The 14,807-nt window shown below is 39.3% G+C and overlaps 1 protein-coding gene across 2 annotated transcripts in view; it reads right to left on the minus strand.

Annotated features, from left to right (window-relative positions):
• SHQ1 (SHQ1, H/ACA ribonucleoprotein assembly factor) overlaps positions 1-14,807 on the minus strand; it is a 100,841-nt gene that overhangs the window by 40,251 nt on the left and 45,783 nt on the right. For both annotated transcript variants that reach the window (XM_048858623.2, XM_048858624.2), the window contains exons 10-11: positions 11,606-11,729; positions 2,708-2,828 (exon numbers count right to left, since the gene is read on the minus strand). In XM_048858623.2, the coding sequence (XP_048714580.2) occupies positions 2,708-2,828; positions 11,606-11,729 (245 nt within the window). The remainder of the gene's footprint in view (positions 1-2,707; positions 2,829-11,605; positions 11,730-14,807) is intronic.

A 14,807-nucleotide genomic window follows, 5' to 3' on the forward strand; every position in this document is an offset into this window, starting at 1 on the left:
ATAACTGGTTACAAATACACAGCTATACTGTGGAGAAGGCCTTAAACTGGAAGCCTTGTGTAATCAGCATTCCAGTACACTCTTCTCGTCTAGGATTTGAAAGTGCACGAATATATAAAATTGTCCTAAACCAGGGGCTCCCAGACGGCTGTCTGCTGGTGCAGACCCATGGAGAACTAATGGAGGTGCCTCTGCTTTCACAAGTATCCAAGTGTTTCATGGCAAAAAGGAGCCAGGACACCTATAAAAGCAGAGGGAAACAAAAAGGGCTCAGCCTCTATTACGAGTTGCGTACAAATCTGAGGCAGGAAAACAGGACCTGCCTTCAGAGACTTTGAACCCTCAGTGCAGCTGATGCTGCCAGCCACAAGAGCAGAGGAACACCCAGGGAAGAAGGAGACAATGCATTTTAGTCGCGTGTTCAGGGGAGCAAAGAACAGGTATGACAAAACAATAAAATGAAGACCAAAAGTAGATAGTATCATCAACTGATTTCAAAAAGAACGAAACATTTCATTAAAGATAGCTATAAATACCAAAATATCCCCACCACAACCCGCACATATCCCCTTACAATGTAAGCAATTGCAGCAGCTGCCACAGGGTTGTTACATGATCATGCATGAGAGTAGAGTGGGCTCATGTGATCATTCTATTAGGATGTGCAGCCCCCCCATTGTTAGCAGACCAGCCAATGCCTATTTTTGATTCCCCTATATATTATTTGAAATCATATGTGAACCTAACAATTTCCTGCAACATTTATTAGCGGAAAACATTAAGGCTCTGATTCAAGAAAAGATCTCTGTTCAGGCCAGCACTTAAGCATGTGCTTAATTTCAAGCATACGGTTCAGTGTTATCCTGAATAGAAAAGGACATAAGCACATGATTAAATGCTTTCCTGATTTGGGGCCTAAAAATAGGAGATTGATTCTGCAGTTCCTCTGTCTCTTGCTCTCCTAATGACAGGCAACTATTGTGCCATATCATGATGACAGTAAGATAGCTTAATTGCCTCTTTCCAGAGGATGTCAGTTCTGCTTAACTGGTACCTAATGTATGTGTCTTGCAGTAAATGTATTAATCTATCAGTCCCTTATATCTACCCTACATTTTCCTCCACTGCATTTGAAAAAGGCTAAGTTCGATGACTGGCTTGCTCGATGTTATATTTACTGACGTGGACAGCAGCAATGCTTCTCTCCTAGGACTCATTTCTTCGTGAAAGATGCATGAAAAGACCTCTGTCTTCATTTACTGTACTTTCTCTACTAAAGCTTCAGTCTGCTTCTGAATTCTCCAATGGCTCTCTTTAGGCTACTGGCCTAAACTGGCCTAATCAAAGAAGTGAAAACTGATTGAATTGGCAGTATTTTGATATACTGGGATTAAACGGTCTTTTATACCGTAATAGATTTTTTCCCACTCTTCATAGTGGTAGCAAAATTAATAATTTAAAAATATACTAAAGAGCAAATGAATAAACAATCAAGTAATACACAGCATTTAGTAACAGGCAGTTGTGAATTGTAGGGCTATTATTCATTGAGACATTCTGATGATATCAAACCACATCTGTTTTAATAAAAAAGAAAAGAAAAAAACACCCTCAGAACTCAGAGATGTGCCATTACTTAATATTAGCCTATTTAAGTTGGATCCATATTTTATATAAAATAAAAAATTCTTTCATATTTCCCTTCCTGCCCCAATACTTGCTCTGAAATTTTCTTGGCCATGTCACCCAAAATAATCTGTTTTTTGTGATTGGTTGATTTACAGGATTCACAATTTCCTGTGAACCTCTCTGTTAAATTATAGACTAAGATTTAGAGGCTGCTTACAGACCATCAAGCCATATCAGGGTGATATTATATTATACTGTATATCAATTACCATGCCTTCAGCAGCAAGATATTCACAGAGCAGTTTTAACACATCCACATACAGTACATTTTACAACCATGACTGTACCAAGGCATTCTGGAGCTACTGAGGCACCTGTACCCTACACTGCTGCTTGGAGTAGGGGCTTTTGGTAGCAAAGCACTGCACTGACAGGTGGAGGACCAGGTGAACCAGGGCAGCTTTGTCCCATCACTGCTTCCTCTCTACCCCAGGAAGAAACCTGTGGAAACTGCACTTATTCAGCTGGATCTGTGCTACAATCCTCTTTCTAGGTGCTGAAACCAATTAGTACAAGCAGTAAATGTAAAATGCCTAAGTCAGTCAGTTGTTCTGTGCAGATGAAATATTGTATGTGTGTTGTTAGCTCAAGACATCCAATTCAGGATTTGTGAGTTGCCATAAACTTTTTTCAAATATTACATGAATGTTTTTTAATCATTTTAATTCCTTGGAAAAGCTTCTTGATTTCTGTGCAGTTACATGAACACTCCCATGAAGCTGCATCTCCCTTATGTATTAGCAGTCTGCAACCAAACAGAATTTATATTTTTCTTTAAAAGCAAACCTTCCATCCTTCTACTACTATCAACATTATTAAAAAAATAAAAAGCCTTCTTTTGTCTTGCATGAATAGCATGTTAGGTAAGTTTAATAAGTGAAAGATTGAACAGATTTCCATTTATGATTTTAAGGAAGGATTTTTTTTCCATTTTGAGGAGTTTACAAATTATCAACACTTGTTCCTGGATACAATATGCTAAAAACTCCCTCAGAATAGCAACTGATTTAAAACTTACTTGGTTTTTTGAATCCAAATACAATAGTCCGTAATGTACAGATCATTAAGGATGTAGGCAGGGTCATTTTCTCGAAAAATCTTGTGAATGTCCAACAGACACTTCAAAACAGCACTTTTACCTGGAAAAAACATTGATGCTTTTTGAAAAATAAATAAATGAAAACTAAAACGTTACAGTCTTACACTTGACATCTTAATAAACATTTCATTGCAACAACTTATATCTATGGCAGGTTTGGAGCAATCTTACTACCTTTTTATGCTGAGTTAGTGCCTCAATCATTTGATTGGAATTCTCCCATTTCCCCTCATTTAAAAAAACAAAATAAAGGGAGGAGAGATTTAGGTCCCAATTGCACAAGTTCTCGTCCATTGGGCTCCTTTGCATACACGGAGCCTTACTGAAGTCAATGGAAGTGTGCCCATTTACAGTTAATGGCAGGATCGGAGTCTTAGAATTCATTACTGTTTCCTGCTGCTGTTAGTGACAAACTGGTTGGCAGCTCAAATGTCTGAGATAAAAAAGAACTCATCATACATTCCTAATAACTAAAAAAAAATCCCATTTTTAAAAACATGGGATAAATCTCTGAAAGATGTACATTTGGCAGCAGAAATACATTTTCTTATTTCACAAGCAGAAGAGACCTGTTCTGCTTCATTTTTCTTTCCTATGTCACCATTTCTGCAAAGCAGATGTTTAGCTACAAACATTTCCTAATTACTTAGCACTTCCTTGCACCCTTTTTTCAAAAGTCTCAAAACCACTGAGGCTTAAGTGTAAGTGAGAACACTTTTAAAATATAGTTTTATTAGCCAGTGAAAACAAGTATGGCTAATAAAAAAATAAAGTGTGCAGAGGGAGTCTACCAGCCCCTCTGCTAGGGTGAGCGCCTCCTAGATTATTTAATCTTAACTTGGCGAGGTTACACTCTTAATAAATAAAATAAATAAAAATAAATAAAATGTATAAAATAAATTTTAATAAATATAAATAAAATTTATACAATAAAAATAAAATAAATTAAATAAAATCAAATTAAATAAATAAAAAATTAAGATCTATACGAGATCAACTCAGAACTCCCCCTGCTGTCCAACCACAAGATTTTAACAGAGAAGTACCTCTGCACAGAACAGCCTGAGTGTGTCTATGCAGAGGGGAGGGGAACAAGGAAGGAGAAGTTGTACAACAGGGTGTAAGTGGCAGGTGTGGAGTAGCTGGAGATATGCTGCACTGGAAGGGAATTAGTCAAACAGAACACTAGAGAGAGAATCAGATAAAAATTAAGATGCACAAGCATGGGGCTGAACTATAACTTCTAAACTTTATCATCCTTAATATCTGTCAAGACAGACTATTCTGAATTGCAAAGAAGCAGACCCATTTTCTTAAAAAAATGACAATGTAAGTGAAAACCTTGTTTAGCTGTCAAACTGCCAATCAGACCAGTTTGCAGTTAACAACAACAAAAAAAAAAGAGTATAAAACAGGTTTTAAAAGTTCTCACAACACATAAAAGAGGGGGGACAAACTGGGTTTGAGATTCTCTCTCTAATGCCCCCATAGCCCTTGATTCTACTTCACAGATATTCATGGGGGTTTGGTTGCTTTTCTAAGTGGTCCCCAGCTGCAGCAAACAGCACATCAAGTTAATGATTCCATAGCATTGTCTAGTGTTCTTGTACACGAGATAGAAAGGGAATTTTCATTTCATACCCACTTTATACATTGCTGCAATGATTTCACAAAGTCAGGATCCGTCCAGTACACTAAGGGATGAGAAAGGGGAAATATGGTTTGTTACAGTTCTACTCTGTTTAGTTAAGGCACAATGGATGTGGTCACGGATTTCATTTTCATCCAACAGTCTTTCAAGTCGCATACTGTTTACATTGGCAAAAAGAAAAAGGAGGAATACACTGTGTGACTGCACATGAGTGACAGTTCAGCTGACAGTTCAGGGCTGGCAGTGGCATAAGCAAGACATTGAGGCATCTGCAATCTACTGTATTTTCTCCTTGTCTGGGGTCTATAGATACCCAAAGATTGTAGTGTTGCCTGGGAGCATAAGAATATGAAGAGTCACTGTATAACGTGGGCCCCTCAAAGAGAAGGTCCTTGATAGTACTTTGTACCTCATAGGGGAGGCCAGAGGCAGCCAAGAAGCTTGGGGCATGATTACTGCCATACCCATGGAATGTGCAGCTGTATCAGCGGCACTGAGAGAGGCCTGAAGAGATATCTTGGCAATTGTCTGCCCTTCTCTTATGGGGGCATGAAATTGTTCCCTCTGATTGTGAGGCAGGTGTTCAATGAAAGATGAAAACGTTGAATAGTTTGTAAAATCATTTCAGGTCCTTCCAGGATTCAAAGATCATCACTGAATAGCAGCTTGGATGGTACCGGGGACTCTCAATAGGAAGCCTCAAGAGTTCTTATGTTGAGCGGTACTGGAGTGGGTACTGAAGGACAAGTGGTGTGCCCTTCTCATCTGGTTACAGAATATGGCACTGACAATGATTTTGGCCTGGCTCTAGAGACCTTGTGGCTTTGATGCTAGTGCTGTTTTAAGTTGTTTACCTGATCGCTTTTCAGTATGAAGCATGGTTTTCTTAGCCGGTGCTCTGGTTTCAGCACCAGAAATGATGGGAGCCTCGGCAGAACCAGGATGCAAGGTCTCCTGAGATCCAAAACAAGGGGTAACTTTCCCCTTCTCTTAGCCTGTCCTGAAGAATGTAGCCTTTTCTTCTTTGAGGGCCTGGATGGTTCTGAAGGGCCCTCAGGGTCTCTGCTTACCATTGCAAAAGACATGGTCACCAGGGGTCTGTAAGCAACCGGGTCCAAGGTACAGGGGGGTGAACTGTACCCTATGGGTCTCAGACACCACTCACTCAACCAATAGGCATTTAAGTCTGTCCTCCCTCAATTTCTTAGAGCTGCTTTTAAACACTGAACAGATCTAAAGTCTTGTCTACACTGGCAAGTTTCTGCGCAGTAAAGCAGCTTTTTGCGCTCAAACTGCAGACATGTACACACTGCCAAGCCACTCTGTGTGCAGAAACTCCTCAGTTGCATCACTGCAAAAGAACCACCATGATGAGAGTCATCAGGCTATTTGCGCAGAGGCTCCAGCGCTCTATTGCCAGTGTAGACACTTGATTGCTCTCTGTGCTGTAATTGGCCTCTGGAGCTGTCCCATAATGCCTCAAGTGATTGCTCTGCTCATTGTTTTGAACTCAGTTGCCCTGGAGACATGCGTCCCTCCCCTTTCAAAGCACAGTTTCTGACAGCCATTGCGTGCTGTGTTGATCTGCTTCGGGACACAAAGCAAATCATTAATGTGGAATGTTCGTGCCCTTGAACACAGAGGCAGGCATGTGTGTGTGTGTGCATTGCAAACCCTTCCCAAAGCATCCTGCGGCCAGTTGCACAGTGGGATAGCTACCATAACGCACTGCTGTCTTTGTGTTGCAAGAGCTGCTAATGTAGATGCACTCCAGTCTCACAAAGAGCAGAGTGTGGACACGCAACAGCGGTTTAATTCCAGCATTTTAATAAAAGTGGTATAACTTGTGGCGCAGAAACTTGCCAGTGTAGACATACCTTTACATTTGAAAGGGATGTGAGTCCTCCCAGGCAGCCGAGGCAGCTTGACTATCTGACACAGATAAAGGCCCAAGACAGAAAAAAACCCAAAGGCTCAGATCAGGCAAATGACAAAGGGAAGAAAGAAATCCCATCCCAAAAAAGCACAAACTCTAAAAAAAACCATAAAATAAAGAAAATACCAAGCAAATAAAAGTTTAAGGGGAAGAGGTAGCAAGCTGTGTAGCTAGCTAACTGACACCGCATTGCTCTGTTTCCAGCCACAGATGGTTGAAAAGGAACTGGAGTGTGATAGCAAGTCCCACCCTGCCTATATATTCTTGTACCAGAACATGAGAATTTGCAAGGCGCAAAGGCAGACCCCACAGACATGGCTGGCAAAAATCGCCAATCAAGCGTGAACAAGCAGATGCACATCATGATGTAGTGTACCTATGGGTTCTCCACTCAAAGAAGAAACTCAATTAAAATATCTCACCTTAAATTAACCTATTAATATTTTTTCCCACTGGTGGGTGTTTGTGTCTGTTCTCCTTCCTTGGATGTTTTGCTTTTAGTTGCACTCCAGACTACAACAGAGTTTCCTCCAGTTTGAAAGAAAAAAAATTGCTTTGTATGTTCATTTCTTGCCTGTCACCTCCAATATACTTTATTTCTAACAGCTTTCTTGTCCCACAAACCCACTTTGCTTTTGCATTTTTGGGGAGAGAAAAGGGGACTTGTTGGAGCCTGTTCTCCTATCCATACCCAAGTCCATTCATTACAGCAACCCGCCAGGTAAATACAACTTCCTCCAGAGCATGTTAATTAAGGTATTTCAGTCTATTCTTTCCTCAGAGAATGAGTGCCCTAAGTAGGTTCCTGAACTCTGATCTGTGCTCTCTATCATAGACTGCAAAGTAGTGTCTGCAGACCCACGGGTGTGCAGAACAGTGCCTCATGCTCTGACAAGGACATATAAGGAGTGTCTCTCAATTCCTTCTTGACCTTGAAGCCTACCTCTGCAGTAGAGCAAAAGGAGGGTGGGAGGTGGAACATCCACAGGTAAAAAACATCTCAAAGAACTCAAGTTACTATGAGGTAAGTAATCTCTCCTCCTTTTTCAAGTATATGTCCCTGTGGGTGCTCCACCATAGGAGACTCCCAATGAGTAACCCATCGAAGAGGTGGGTAAATCCAGGATAGTTCAAAAGCCTGCATCACCAAAGGTGGTGGTATCTCTACAAACAGGTAAGATGGCAAAATGTTTGTCAAAGGTATAGAGAGAAGACCAAGTAGCAGTCCTGCCAATTTCTGCTACGGGAATGTCCTTGGGTAGCCCTGGCAATGTGGACTGAGTTTTAGAATACACTGTTGCTCTGTGCGGTGGGATGCATGTTGGCATTTTAATAGCAGGTGATGATGCAACCCGAAACCCACTTAGTCTGTGCGGAAATCAGCTGGCCCTTCAACCTATCTGCAATTGATACAAATAGTCTTGGAGAGGCCTGAATGATTTAGTCCTATCCACATAGAAAGCAAGGGCCCTCCTAACACTCAGTGAATGAAGGTCTGATTCTCCTCAAAAGGCATGAGGTTTTGAATAGAAAAATGATAGCGAATCTCCTGGTTAATGTTATGTTCCAAGGAGACCTTTGGAAGGAAGCAAGGATAGAGATGTAATATAACCTTGTCTTTGTAGAAGGTGATACATCATGGACTCACCATGAGCACTGCCAGCTCCCCCTTCACCTCACTGAGATGATGGCAATCTTTCCATGGGGACTGACGTTCAGGATACTGACGAGGGAATGCTTAGACTTTCGCACTTCCCCCAGCAGGATCTGAAGCGAGTCTGCTTGCCTTTTCCTGTGGTCCTGGAAGGTCTTAAAATCATCAGCGTGGGAGGGCAGTGGTGGCATTACTACCTTAACCAGAGATGGAGAGTATTACACAGACGGGAGTAAAATCTCTTCCACCTGAGATTTTTGTTCCTCCTTTACATCATCCAAACCAGAGAAGTGTGTGGTACCGAAGTGTGACATAGCACAGGACAGTCTAGAGATGCCGGTAGGGGACATGGTACCAATGGGTGCTGGTGCTTTCTCTTAGGCCCCCAATAGAGTTGGTTACTGTAGGGCCCCATAAGTTCCAATAACTCCACTGAGGAAGGGGATAAGGGAAGGGAACTCAGTGATAGTCAATCTTTGGGCCTACAATGTACATTCCCTAGGATGTTCTTCATGAAAGGGACCCATGGGAGTAGGGAATTCACAAGTTAAGGCGAATATAGCAGACAGCAGAACTCTGTCTTGAGCTGCAGGCAACTGAGAAGGAACTGAGTGGTGGTGTGCTCACACCTCCTGATGTGCCCTCATTCAGAGCACGAGGCACTGTTCTGTGCAGGTGGATATTACTTTACAGTCTCCGATCAAGAGTGCACAGAGGCACGCACATCTATAGGGACTATACTCAAAGAAGAAATAAGAGGTACATAAAAATAATATTCAAACCTTAATGTAGCTATTCTAGAAAGTGTAACTCATTTACTAGCCCATCACCATGAAATTCACAATGCTAAGTTCTATCCAAGGACATTTGGTTTTGGCCTTTACTAACATCAGTTCTTTACTCAAGTCTAAGATTTCATGGCCTATGAAGACCATGCCACTGTTTTTGCCCAAAATTCCTTTTCTTCAAGTCATTTACTGCAGTTAACTTTATTCTGTAGTTTGGAAACACAGGACTGAATATCAACTTGATTACCAAGTACCAAGCATGGGGAATTTCAATTGTTTTGCACAGTGCAAAGACTCAAATCAAGGTTGAAGAAGGAAACAATCTATTCAGAAAGTAATGATAAGTGTTTAAGAATGTGCACAAGATTAGTGTAAACATTTGTGAACTAAAGATTTTCTTTGCTTCATCATAGGGATTTGCTGAACCAAAATTTTTCCAAGTCATACAATGATCACAGAAACAAGTCTAAGCATGGTAAATGGAATTCACTTTAAGGTGTCTTAAATAAATGAAAATATTAACCTGTAACAATTTAGTTTATTTGTAAAGTTAACGGTATTACACTATATTGAGCAGTTAATAAACTGCTTTTATTGAAGAGATGTTTTCTGATTGCTTAAAAGTTAGTGGGACAGATTTTAAAATAAATATATAAAAAGATCCCACATCTGTAAGACAATTGAAAACAATGATCTTATAAATATTTATGAGATTTCATTATATTAAACACAATAAGTGCCATAAGAGCCAACGCATTTGCTCAGATTGTTGGACTCTGCAGGAGTTCACTGCTGTGACTGCCTGCAGCAGAAATCCCACAATTTTAAACTCATGGAGTTTCAGAAGGACTTTTTCCTCTCCTATGAGGTTGTGTGTAGGAGGGTATAATTCGGGCCTAAATCTACATCAATCATTTGATGTAACAGAAATAAAGTCACTGTAATCTAACTTTTTCACAGGCTCAGTGGCTCATGCATTGAAAATAAAACATTTATAAAGTAACAGGAGACTATACAATTCATTCAGCTAGTTTTTATTTCCTCAATCTGATTTTTTTCCACTCTACGGCATCAAATCAAGTAAATTAAGCTCTTTCCCCAAAGACAATTCTGTATATTTTTTCCACATACCTGCAAGCAGCAAAATGAGTTTGCATCTAAAGAAATAAACTGAACTTTATTGTCTCCCTCTTAAAGGATAGCATGAAACTGAATATATGAGGACAATAAAAGATGTCACCAACCCCTTGTGTTTGCACCAATACAGTCATCAAATTCTAAGAGACAAAATCTCAAGAATATTTAAGCAGAGAGAAGTATACTAAAAAACTCAGTGTATCTCTATGCCAAACATATATATGTTAACATGAATTAATGCAAATGAACATTTGAACAAAATTCAATACTGTGAATGTTGAGAGTGAACTCTACATATTTAAAACAAATTCACTCACAGTTTTCCTTCATGAGCTACCTGTCCAGCTGTTTTCCTGGCAGTTCTTCTCTTTTTACATACATTTTTCTATTACATCAATTGAATAATATTTTGGAAAAGCAATAATTTCTGAAAAACTGGTTAACAATTCATTTAATGACTGAATAATTGTTTGTGGCAAATCTGACAAACTATTTTTAATGAGTAGAAAGGACTGGTTTCCTAGGAGCTGTTCCTTAACATTCACTGGGTTATGCTCTGTTAAGTGCCTTTGGAAAGTGTACATCAGGGGTTCTCAAAGTGGTGGTCAGGACCCCTCAGGGGGTCGCGAGGTTATTACATGGGGGGGTCGCGAGCTGCCAGCCTCCACCCCAAACCCCGCTTCACCTCCAGCATTTATAATAGTGTTAAATATATTAAAAAGTGTTTTTAATTTATAAGGGGGGGTCACACTCAGACACTTGCTATGTGAAAGGGGTCACCAGTACATTGAGAACCACTGGTGTATATCTAGTACACAGAGTCTCAGACCTTGGGCGATGCATTTTGTGTGTTATCAATAAACTGCTCACGAAAGCTCATGCTCAAATAAATTGGTTAGTCTCTAAGGTGCCACAAGTACTCCTTTTCTTTTTACATCAGACACTATCACAGCTGCAATGAAATTCCTTGCCAAAATATTTTATTCAACTTTAAATTCCAAATATATTATTATACTATGCTATATACTATATATTATAGCTTTGTCTATCATCATTTAGGAAAAGGCCACAATTGAGCATGAAGTAAATCAGACTGCTCACTTGTCGAAAGTTAAGCACGTGCTTAAGTGTTTTACTGGATTCGGGTCAAAAGGAATGGTTTTGTCCATATGGCATCCCACCACTATATGTTTTGTTTACACAGCACTATTTGGTTATTTAACACTGTCTGATTTTGCGTAGGTAAAGGCAGAGGCAGTGCACTAAAATACAAGCTTATAGATGTCTTCCTTCCCCCCTAATATATAATTATGACTTTGAAAGTGATAAAAAAACATTTTATGATGCATACTGCATTATTTTGATGCTTTCCACATCATGAAGCTGTTATTTCAGCCCTTTCTGGGTGACTGATAAAACAATACATTAGTACAACATGCATTAAGGAACTTTTAGTGCGTGTCAGCAAGATCCACACGGACAGTTAGTGCATGACACGTTGGTGTACACTAGAATTTACACCCTGGCTGGTGTGTACTAATGCTCTGGGTAGACAAGACCCCTTCATCCCCCATATAAATAAATATATAGTACGTCAAACTTCACTGTATATGGCTAATTAACACATATAGTAAAAAATTAAGTATCTCACCTAGTTGCAATATCATGACTGTATCACTGAAGGCTCGTGTCACTAATCTGAAATGTCTGTAGAGTGGATAACATAAAACTCTTCTTCCAAAGGATACCAGGACCTCAGGAATACTAGTGAAACTCTGAGTGAATCAATGAAATTGTATAATTAATTTACTTGAATAAAAAAAGCACATAGTAATTTATTTTTTTTAAAAGACATTATAGCTACACACACAAAAAGGTCTATAGTTTTAACAGTTATGGAAACAATAGGTTAATTTTAAACAGAAACAAGACCCAGCACTTTCAACTTGCATGGTACAATTATAAAAGTCTGACAAATTTATTGGCTTTTAATTGAAAAATATTGAATTCAGAGCACATTACAATAAAACATTTAACTGAAGTCTTTGTCATTCTTTACATTACGGCAATGTCTGTCCCTTAACATTATGTATATTAAAGAGAGCTATAAAAAGCCTTTTAAGAATAAATAAAAATTAAAAACATATGATAACAGAATCCACGTGTACACACACAAGAACTCTAAAAATGACATATGCCTTTGCCTTTTAGCAAAGTTATGAATACGGAAGATAGAGATAAATATATCTCCCCTGGGAAGGCAGCTCATTGTCCTCCTTTATGAGGGAAGAAGACCTCTAATTTACTTAGGCCAGAGGCATTAGTGAGTTATTAAAGATTCTCTCAAGAGTGATTTCCTTTCCATCTTTCACTCTTCAAAGATAAAACTTTCCATTTATGAATTTCAAAAAAAACCACCCTTTTTCATCCTGAATTTGCAATTGATTAAAATTAATAAAAACCACTATTGCTAACCACTCAGCACTTGGTTCATATTATATGAACATAGCAAACTTTTTTCATTTTAAGTTTATTGATACATATTTTAATTATTTATATATTGTTAGTCATTAACGTTACAGTCATAAATTGTGCATATTTCATGCACAGCAAAATGACAGTCCATTCAAACAAACTATATCTCGGGCAATATTGTTTACAGATTGATGAAAACACGCTGCTTCTACATGGTTTGCATAACAGATTAGCACTGTACATGAAGACAAGCCCTTACAGCTCCTCCAGCGGCATAGTTAACCGACGAAGCTTTGATGGCAGGATGCAGGATGGATTTTTCACACCCCTGAGCAATGTAGTTATACCAATGTAAGTCTGTAATATAGACCTGGTCACTGTTATTAACAGCTTGGTGCCAGATGACTGAATTTCCTGGGTGTAAAGTCTACTGCTGACTGTGGCTGAGGCAAGAATTGCTACGTTGTACGGTAAATGCACACCCATAAGAAAACCTCTTCATTACAATAAGCTATGATTGTGAAAAAGTCAAGAGTTAAGACTGCCACTGCATTTACAACTTCATCAGTTGCGCCTAACTACAGTGTTACACAGTAACACACATGGCATTGAAATGTTAAAAACTACAAAACTAAATGTCCAAACCCTGCAAACTCTTACTACTGAATAGTGTTTGCTATCATGAGTAGTGCACCACTGGAAGTGTTTGCAAGATTAGGCCCTATTTTTTTTTTTAATTGCCAACCCTACAAACAGAGTCTTGGCTCAGACAGTTAAGCTGGGTTCCTTCTATCCTCTTTATCTTCACCAGAAATAAAGGTTCCACAGGCCAGATAAGCCCCTCAGTCACACCTACTGCTTTATACAAGTGTAACAGAAACTCAGGGAACAATTCTACTGAAAGATGCACAAAATGGAATAGAATTCAGTTCACTCAGTCTTGGCTGTACTGGCTATGTAAGGTTCACAGGAGTTAAAAAAAAGCATGGTTGAAAACATGAACCAAGGATAAATCACTGTAAGCATCCACTGCTCACGTCTGCAGACACTCTGAAACAATAGCTCTGAAAGATGTAAACTCAATGAGGGGCATGTGGATTCTGCAATTCTGCAACTATGGAATTTGGGATATTTTTCAAGATGCCATGAAATTCACTATTTCGGTCATGAAATTTGCTGTTTTGCTGCAGCCAAGAGCCTAACATTTTGTCTTCTGTCTGCAACCAGGCTGCAGTTGCTGCTTGCTTCCCATCCTTCCCCACAACGAGAAGTTAAATGGATTACAGTGCATACTCCCTGCACTGTTGTTTGATGCCTGGTGGCAGAAGACTGGGGAGCCAGAATTACAGTCCAATTACAGCCCAAAGAGGAAGCCAAAAGTGCAGACTGGTGTAAGCTATGAAGCCTGGAAAACAGTGCAACAGTCAAGACCGATTGAGCTGCAGAGATGAGCAGCTGAAGCAGGCTACAAGTGTCTGACTTCCCTGATACAAATTATTATTATTATATAACATTTATATTGCCATAGTGCCTAAAAGGCACAGCCAGATTAGACCTCCCCATTGTGCTAGGCACTGTACAAACACCTAATAAATGACAGTCCCTGCCCACACATGGCAAAGATAGCTGGGCTATCAAGAAAACACTGCAAGAGCTGAGTTTCAGTGCACCGAACTGGGCTTCCAAAAGAGCACAAGGAAAAAAATACCATCCTCGAAAGCAAACACTGTAAAACATATTGAAACAAATTTAACCTGAATTTGTTTTTTAAAATCAGACCCACAGCTGTGTGTGTTTGTGTGGAGATGGGAAGAGGGAAATGAAGAATATAGCACAGTGATGAAATAAATTAGTGTTGCTATAGAATTTAGAGGTTGTTGCCTCAGAATTTAGAAGTTGCTTGAGCAGAATTTAACCATCGGTGCAGTTTGGTCCCATTGTGCCGTGTAGTACACGGGACTCTGATTATAAAAATACATTATGAATTATTCACACTTCAAAATGTGAAGAACGTACTAATTTAACAACATCAAAAATATTACAAAAGCAAATTAAATTCACAGGGCATTGTCAGAGCTAGTAGGCCCAGATGTGTTTTGACAGTCTCTTCATTCTGCTTTTCTCATTTTTGTGTTTAGGCAGATTATTAAAATTTACAAGATTCCCCCACACAAGAGTGGAATGGACACACAGCATCAGTTTTATGCCCTTACAATTGTGGAGAAACTCCTTACTATGGGTTTTTTATTATAATATCACCCAGAAGAACAGTTTCAGTTTAAAATGTGCTACAATCCTTGTTTGCTGGTATAAACCAGTTTTTAGGAATCACAGAAGCAGGATGAAGTAAAATATGAATATTTTAAATAGATATAACT

This window comes from Caretta caretta, chromosome 7, assembly GCF_965140235.1.
Source record: "Caretta caretta isolate rCarCar2 chromosome 7, rCarCar1.hap1, whole genome shotgun sequence".
In the NCBI taxonomy this organism is placed as follows: domain Eukaryota; kingdom Metazoa; phylum Chordata; order Testudines; family Cheloniidae; genus Caretta; species Caretta caretta.